The sequence below is a fragment of the Camarhynchus parvulus genome, chromosome 4A (assembly GCF_901933205.1).
Source record: "Camarhynchus parvulus chromosome 4A, STF_HiC, whole genome shotgun sequence".
NCBI classification, from domain to species: domain Eukaryota; kingdom Metazoa; phylum Chordata; class Aves; order Passeriformes; family Thraupidae; genus Camarhynchus; species Camarhynchus parvulus.
In genome coordinates, this window is record NC_044600.1 from 73522 (window position 1) to 81598 (window position 8077).

An 8077-nucleotide genomic window follows, 5' to 3' on the forward strand; every position below is an offset into this window, starting at 1 on the left:
TCTCTAAGTTGCATGGCAGTGATGATGGGAGGTCAGAAGCTGGCCAGAGTATCTGGCATTTCCAACACCCCTTTTCATGTCTAGGTACATAGATACAGGTAACAGGAATAAGTGGGGCAGGGTATGAGATGGCTTGTGCCCTTGGGTACAGGGTGAGCACCTCACTAGGGTATCAAGAAAGCGACTTAAAACTTGTCTCTGCAAACTAATAGCCAAGCACCAAGCTCGAAGTCCCATTGTCTGCTAAGGAGCATGAAAGCTGTGCCCACACCAGGGTTACAGTGTCTGTACAGATGGTCCTTTCTCCGAGATCATCCAGCCTACCCAGGCAGAGACATCAGCCAGGGGTAGCACAAGGGAAAGTAGAAACCAGCACAACCCACCTGCCTCAGCCAAGCATCTTCACTGCAGAAATCATCCTTGTCTTAGAGGGAATCAAAAGGAAAAAGTTATTCTTCCCCTTTTGAGAAACAACCAAATCTCTGAGTGTTTCCCAGCCCCTGGCAGCCCACAGTGCTGCTCAGAAGCTCTTTATTTGTATTCAGTGTACATTTCTTTTACGGCAACTTGTCAGAGAACTTTCATCCACAACAGTAAAAAAAATCCACCGGGGAATATTTTTGAGTGATTCAAAGGCAGATATGAATATACAAAATAAGAACCTTTCTCTGTTTCTGGTAGAACAGTAGGAAAAAGCATGGAAGTGCAACAGAGAAGGAAGTCTAAGCAACTTTTTTGTTGTTGTTTGTTGTGGGAGATGGTAGTGAACAAACCTACCCACTATGAAGAGCTTTTTCCAGGAAGTGTAGGTTGCTGTACCCTGTATCCCCTGAGCAGCAGACGCTCGCACAACAGTTCTCATGCTACTTGCAAGCAGTGCATTTGGAGGAGCCCCAGCAACGTACACGGAGGATGAACGAACCCTATGGCCCTGAGGCACCCCGTCCTATCAGCAGCACATCTCCTGGCATCATGAAAATGTTCATGGGCTTCCTCAGTGTATTTATTGTAGTGCAGACCATTGGGACCGTGCTCTTCTGTTTGTATCTTCACATGAAGATGGATAAGGTAAGCAGAGAGAGAAAGTTGTCTCTGTCCCTGCTGGATTGCTGGCATGCTTTGACCTCGGGTCTGGTGAGATCTGCTCATCAGGAGGATGAACATGGTGTAAAATGGTGCTGACCACTGGATAGAGGTAGCAGTACCATTTATCTCACCCATGCTCTCATTTCTGCTTTAATTTGCCATGAGAATATGTGGGAGATCTGTTCCCCTTGCTAACAAAAAGAGAATGACCAATTGCCAAGAGACACCTGGAATAAATCTGCTATCTCACCCATGCTCTCATTTCTGCTTTAATTTGCCATGAGAATATGTGGGAGATCTGTTCTCCTTGCTAACAAAAAGAGAATGACCAATTGCCAAGAGACACCTGGAATAAATCTGCTATCTCATCCATGCTCTCATTTCTGCTTTAATTTGCCATGAGAATATGTGGGAGATCTGTTCTCCTTGCTAACAAAAAGAGAATGAGCAATTGCCAAGAGACACCTGGAATAAATCTGCTAGCTGGTGGCTAGTCTGACGACAAGAGGGTGTGGTTTAGGCATGCAAATGGCTGTTTTAGACTGGTGGTGGTTTTTTCTGATTTTGTAGCACTTCTTAGCACTGTGACATTAACTGAGAGAATGAAAGGTCCAGAAATAATTTTTTTTTAATGTTTCAGTGTGTTTATCAACATCTCACTTCAGGTGCAGTCGTGTAGGTTAGGGAAGAAAAGACTGGACCTTAGTACTTCCTCTGTTTTTGAAGGTACACAGTACTAGTGATCCTGTCCCATACCTGAGACAATATCTACGAAAAAGTTAAAGTCCAGAAAGACGTTTTTGAGGTTGGTATGGCTGCAGCTGCACTGCATGATGCCTAAAATCACCAATCCAAAGCTACTTTACTTCAAGCCAGAAATGACTGCCTGCTCAAGAAATATGTGCCTAAAACCCAGCATGCATTTTTCTTACCTGATACACTGATATGGTGGATGTTACTGATTTTTACATGTGTTGTTTCAACTTAAATTGAAATTTAGATGTGTGGTTTCTGATCTACAAGGGTGGAGAACAATGTTGAGCTAGAGGGGCTTTAATATTAGATGTGTTGAAGGGGACTTCACTGCATGGAGGTTGCAGGCTCTCATGAAGGAATGTGTAGAGGGTCTCTGGCAGAGGGAAATGTGACTACAGGGGTACATGGCCGAGGATCAGAGGCAGCTGAAATGCAGTCACAGGTGGCAAGAAGATTTCAGTTGCCTTCAGAGCTTGTGGCAGGGCTTCAAATCTGATCCTCCATATCTTAGTGCTACCTGTGCTGAGCTCTCTGCCCGGCTGTGTGTCTTCATGTCCAGCTGCACTTCCTCTTTACCACTTAACTGAATGTTAGGTTTTTACAAGGAACAAAAAACCAACCAAAAAAACCCAAACAGGTGTAAATATAAAAATCAGTATTTGGATGCATTTAATAATTTTCTTATTGGCTTTCTGATTTTTTTTTAATCTGAAGATCTTCGCACAATTCAGCCCCAACCTACATGTTGTTTTGTTTTGCTGGCAATGCTTTTAGTCAATAAGTCAGTAGAAAAAAAGTTTAAACCCCTCTGAGTGGACAGGGCAGTGAGGGGCTGAGTGAGCATCCCAGCTGCCTGCTCAGGCCATTGGGGAAGGACCTGCAAAACTCCTGAGCCACCCACTGGGATTTCTGTTTCTTTAGGAAAAGTTAGAGATGGACATTTAAATTAATTATCAAGGTGATAGAAGATAGATACTTATTGAAAAAGCAGGGCAAGCCCAATGAAGGCAAGAAATTATGAGGAGGACTCCATCTTATCAGAAGGCTAATTAATTACTTTATTATACTATATTATTCTATATTACATTACATCTAAACTGAATCTGCACAAAGCACTCAACTCGACTGCACAGAATCTTGTGACTGTCTGCCAACAGTCCCGACACACACACATGGATTCAATTGGTCAATGAATCAAAATACTCACACCAGAATCCAATTACCAATTTCCTTCAGGTAAACAATCTTCCACAGTGCATTCCACTTGTGAACAACAAGAGGAGTAGCCATTGAGATAAGAATAGTTTTTTTCTTTCTTTTCTCTGCTTCTCTCACTGATTCTCTCAGGTTCAGAGAATGTGAATGCCACAGATCTTTAGCAATCCTCCTGTCACCTAGCATTGCCATTCAGGGTGAGCTCCATGGGTTCAGTTCCCAGCGGATGAGGGCACAGATGCTGTGTTGGGTGTCTGGTGGGAGCTCTTGCTGCCCACGGTTTGTCTGCCCACCTCATTCCAGTGCTGAACGTCCGACCCTGAGCTTCCCAGGCTGGATTTGTTGCTGGAAGGAATGCAGCATGGCTCTGCTGCCAGCTGTTGCAGGTTTCCTACTAACATCCCATTGATCCTCCTCTCTCTCCTCTGTTGGTAGACGGAAGAGATGTTGAGCTTAAATGAAGATTACATCTTCCTGAAGAAAGTTCAGAAATGTCAGACAGCAGAAGGTCAGAAGTCGACATTATTGGACTGTGAAAAGGTTATAAAGGGCTTCCAGAACATCCAGTGCAAGGTACATGCAGTTGGGTGGATAAAGATCCCACTGAAGAAGGAGAGGGGCTCCCAATCACACACAGAGCTTCACCCCAAGCTTTTTTTTAAACCATGGGTGCTCTTTACTTTTAGGCTGTGTAGCACATGCCCTTTTTTATACTGCATTCTTTTTACACTATATTGATATTATTGAGAAATCTCATTGATTTTTTTCCTAAAATGCTTTTGATCAGAGTACATCTAGCTGAAACATGCCATGGTGTGTTTGTGCCTTGTGGTGGGCAGGATGGAGCTACAGCCACCTTGGCACTTCTCCCTGATTCCAGTCTGAAAATAATTTATTTTCTGTTGTCTGGCACCTAGCTGCAGTCCTGTGCTGGGTGGCTGTGAGGATGCTTGTGGCCACCTGCCACTGGGAACACATTTCTGCCCACTTTGCCCAGGTGTCAATGACAGTGCAAGGCTTGGGCCAGGAAACAGCCCTGGCAACCAGTGAGAAGGAGCATGAGGGTGCTATGCAAATTGCCACCCCATGGACTCAGAGATGGCATCTCTAGTTGGATCAGGCTCCTCACATTTGGATGCAGAAGAGCCAATTTGCATTGCAACATGCATTGCAATGAGGTGCTCTCATCCTGCTCAGCCCTGAATTCACTGCTCTGTGGCTGTGCTGGCTGGAGTAGACAGGAGAGGAACATTTCTTCTTCATTGTCACTGCCTGATGACAACAAACTCCTCAGCTAAACCTGTCTCAGCTAAATCTTCAGGTTTGCAACAGTACCCAACAGACCACCAAAAATTGTATCTGAGGTAGGCTGTGGTCAGCAGTCCTGAAAACCCCAACTGCAGGGCAGGGGTGTACATTGGCAGCACTTACATCATGGCTCTGCCACATGAAAAGGAGATTTTTCTTGTTTGTTTATCTTATTGTTGTCAATAAACTTTACCTATCATTTTAATAATGAATAAAGCCTAAGACCATAAACCCTATAAACTCATTGCTGCAAATAGCCCATGATCATATGTGAAGCTGGGGAAGGTACAAGAGGGGCTCTCTGGCTTCAGATATACTCTGTCATGAACTGACAGGGCTGTTGGAGTTAAATATCACCAACCTTAGCAATGACCAGAGCATCTTTTATATAGAAACTTTCAAAATCATTGATTTTGAAAAAAAAACATATATTTTTTCCGTTGTAACAGGATGGACCCCCCAAGGAGCAGCCCAAGTTTGAAATGCAGAGAGGTGAGTTTCCTGGTGTAGCCAGTGCACTCATGACTTGCTGGGGCAGGGGAAGTTCCTTGGCCTGGGAAGCGGTTTCCTTCAACAGCCCATGAGTTTCTCAGGGCATGGTGTGGAGGCAGGGTATGGGTTGGAGTTTGGAACATCCTCGTGGGTGTAGGACTGAGCTCAGTGTGAGCTGGCAGAGGGGGACACTGGGCATGGCTGTCTCCCCAGGGCAGGCAGTTCTGGGTGTCAGAGAAGACAGTCTGAAGTTGTTGAAATTGAGCTCAAAATTAAATCTGTGGCCTTTTTACGTGGCAGGTCCTGAGCACTACGAGCATCCCCATGTGATGCACAAGAATGAAACATCTGCGGCAGGTGAGGTGTGGGCACACCCAGGTCCTGTTCCAGCGGTGGGCGAGGTGGCACCATCTCCTCCGCAGGCTTCATCCATGAGAGGCTTTACCTCAGAGGCACCTGCAGGTCTTTGCTGAGTGGAGTCCTGCCTCACTCTGGGCTGGGGGTGGAATCTGGAGATGATGTCTTTGCCTATAGAGAAACATTAAGGGCAGAAGGTGCTGCAGTCCCTGCAGAGGAGCACTGGGGAAACAGTGAGTGTCAAGGCATCAATAACACTGGCCTTTCTAAATTGCAGCAGAGAAGAGGGAGCCAATTGCAGTTCACCTGGCAGGTCAGCAGAGCAACAAGGCGGGCTCAGGTAAGACAGACTCACTTGGTCCTACCTTGACCAGGGAGCCAGAGGGACACAGCAGTGTGCATTCCCAGTCCTGCCCTGTGGCTCTCTAAGGGTGGGGAACGGGACAGAACAACTCCAGCACAAAAATGTGTCCCCAAAACACAGCAAACCTCCCAGTGGTCACGTCGCCACGTGCTCCTGTGCCATGTGGGGTTCACACATCCCAATTGTCCTCAGTAGCCCTATGTGTGCCTTCCTAGAAATGCACCACAAGGGCTTAATCTTTCCAGTGTTTTTTATGAGTGGAAAACTTTTTAGCTTTGTATTTAAGGAAAGCAACCTCCTATTTTTCTTTTGTTCTTAAAATAGATATTTTTGCTCTCCTGGCCATCTCTTGCTAGGGTGGCTGCTGCTGGAGGGCTCTGCTTGTATTTGCATCTGCTGATTTAATCCTCTTCTCACCCATAGTGCTCCTGGTAGTAAGATGGGTGAGCTGAGGGCTTTACAGTCGCAACATAGGGCTCCAAACTGGTTTAGTCAAGGTGTAATTATTCACAGCCATGGCCACATCAGGTTTGAGAGAAACGCCTGAGTCCTTTTGCATCCCAGTGTATCGGCTGTGGTTGCTCTTGCTGCTCTGTCCCTCAGCTTGGCCTTAGCTTAGGGACTTCCCACAACAGCAAGGCTTACCAAAGTGAGTATGAGCTTGCACAGTCAGTCACTCCGTCTGACAAGGACAAGAATTTCACAATCTAAGCACTTCTGATTTAATTCTGGAGTAACTGACAGTAATCGGCAACTGCTCTTTCCGTCTCTGATGCAACATTTCACCGGTGCTCAGTCTACCTGTGGAAAGCTTAGTGCTAGATAAGATCAGAGAAGTGAGAAACTTGCTGTATTTTAAAACTCCCTGCTCAAACACTTGTTGAGCCTATAAAGCAGAGTCCAGAGAGCAGCAGTTGCCTGGAGCTCAACTCTGTGTGGGGAAATATCCCTGTGGGATGCTTGGTCAGGGCCCATGGGCTTCGTGGCTCCTCCAGGACTACCCATGGCACACTGTCTCTGGGCTGGGGTAGTCAAACCCATTATTCCCCTTGGAGCCAAGTTGCTCCCCCTGGCTGTTCTTCCAGGTGTCTCTGTAGGCTGGGGAAAGCAGACATCCAAATTGCAGAGGTCATAGCTGAGCTCAGCCCCTACAGCCATGGCTTCCAGGTCTCTGTATAGGCTTATCTGCATTAACCACATGAGCTACTGTGATGACACCAAACGTGTCCCAAAATCCATGGCATCACCTGATCTGTGTGGGCCGTGGTCCTGGCAATGGGAAACAGCGCTCATTGTGCTAAGCCCTTGCAGCTCTGCACTTAGGTGGGGATAGCAACTGTGCAATGTTAATTTTTGTACTTCCTTGGTAAAGCCTTGCCATCTCCAGAGGCCAAAAGGAGGAAGGACTCTAGAGGAAAGGCAGCCCCCAGATGGAAAAAAACTGGGATCGAAGGCTCTTAAGAGCAGAGTTGCAGCATATTTTCGTAGTGCTCTGAGGGTTTGAAGGGTGTCCCACTGAAGTCCATGAAGGCAGCAAATGGAAGTGACACTGTTTGGTCTGTTGTGGTAAACACAAGCAATCCTCCTCCCAAAGCATTTCCACTTGGCTGGATGAAGGAAGCTAAATGTACCTCCACTCACGTATCCAGTCAAGGCTGACAAAGCCAGTGATCAGCAAACAAGGGTTAAATCTGCTCTGGCCTTGGGGAAGGGTCCCTGCTCCCCTGGGCTGGGGAGGGTGTCCTCGGCTGGGTACCCCGCTAACTGCACCTCACAGACAGACAGAGGCTTTGAGGCCAGATGTCTGTGGGTGTCCCCCCAAATCAGCCTGCCAAACTGGAAGTCTCCTTCTCTGATCTCACCTGCCATGCTCTCTCCCTACAGTGCTGGAGTGGAGGGAGACCATGTATGGCCCCACAAACAGCTTGATATCCAACAAGGAGGGGAAACTGAAGGTGAAGGAAGCAGGGCTCTACTACATCTACTCCCAAGTCAGTTTCTGCACCCCAGAAGTGTCTTTGGCACCCTTCACCCTCTATATTTATTTACATATCCCCAAAGAAGAGGACCGGCTCTTGCTGAAAGGACAAAGGACACAGACCTCCTTGAAGACACATGAAGAAAAACACTTGAAGACTGTCTGTGCACTCCAGTCCATCCGTGTGGGAGGTGTCTTCAACCTCAGGGAAGATGACATGGTCTTTGTCAATGTGACAGACTCCACAAAAGTGAGGTACAGCCACGGCAACACCTACTTTGGCATCTTCAAGCTGTAGTGAGGAAAGGGCTGTCCTGAGCTGGGAATTCAGTCCAACCTTCTTGAACAAAGTGCCTTTCCCTTTTCACCTTATTTATGCTCCTCTGCCTCTCTGTTTTTCTTGTTTCTTAATTTGTATAGTTTGTTATTTATTAATGAGGGCCAAGGGGCCCTGAGAACACAAATGGAACAAAGTTTGAAGCTGTTCTTATTTGCTTTCAGTTTTTATTCTTTCGCAGCCA

General features: G+C 46.5%; 1 protein-coding gene across 1 annotated transcript; it reads left to right on the forward strand.

Moving 5' to 3' along the window:
• The first annotated feature begins 858 nt into the window (after positions 1 to 858).
• Positions 859 to 7861, forward strand: CD40LG (CD40 ligand). Its single transcript, XM_030967750.1, has 6 exons — positions 859 to 1068; positions 3493 to 3630; positions 4815 to 4857; positions 5158 to 5214; positions 5492 to 5554; positions 7463 to 7861. The coding sequence occupies exons 1-6, from the start codon at positions 913 to 915 to the stop codon at positions 7852 to 7854; spliced, it is 849 nt and encodes a 282-aa protein (XP_030823610.1). The 5' UTR covers positions 859 to 912; the 3' UTR covers positions 7855 to 7861.
• The last annotated feature ends 216 nt before the right edge of the window (positions 7862 to 8077 follow it).

What these genes read in the sequence shown, in the direction of transcription:
- CD40LG (XM_030967750.1), top strand. Translation starts at nt 913, where the DNA reads ATGAACGAACCCTATGGCCCTGAGGCACCCCGTCCTATCAGCAGCACA. An exon ending in TCCAGAACATCCAGTGCAAG is followed by an intron (nt 3,631 to 4,814) that starts GTACATGCAGTT and finishes CCGTTGTAACAG; the next exon opens with GATGGACCCCCCAAGGAGCA. An exon ending in CAAGTTTGAAATGCAGAGAG is followed by an intron (nt 4,858 to 5,157) that starts GTGAGTTTCCTG and finishes TTTACGTGGCAG; the next exon opens with GTCCTGAGCACTACGAGCAT.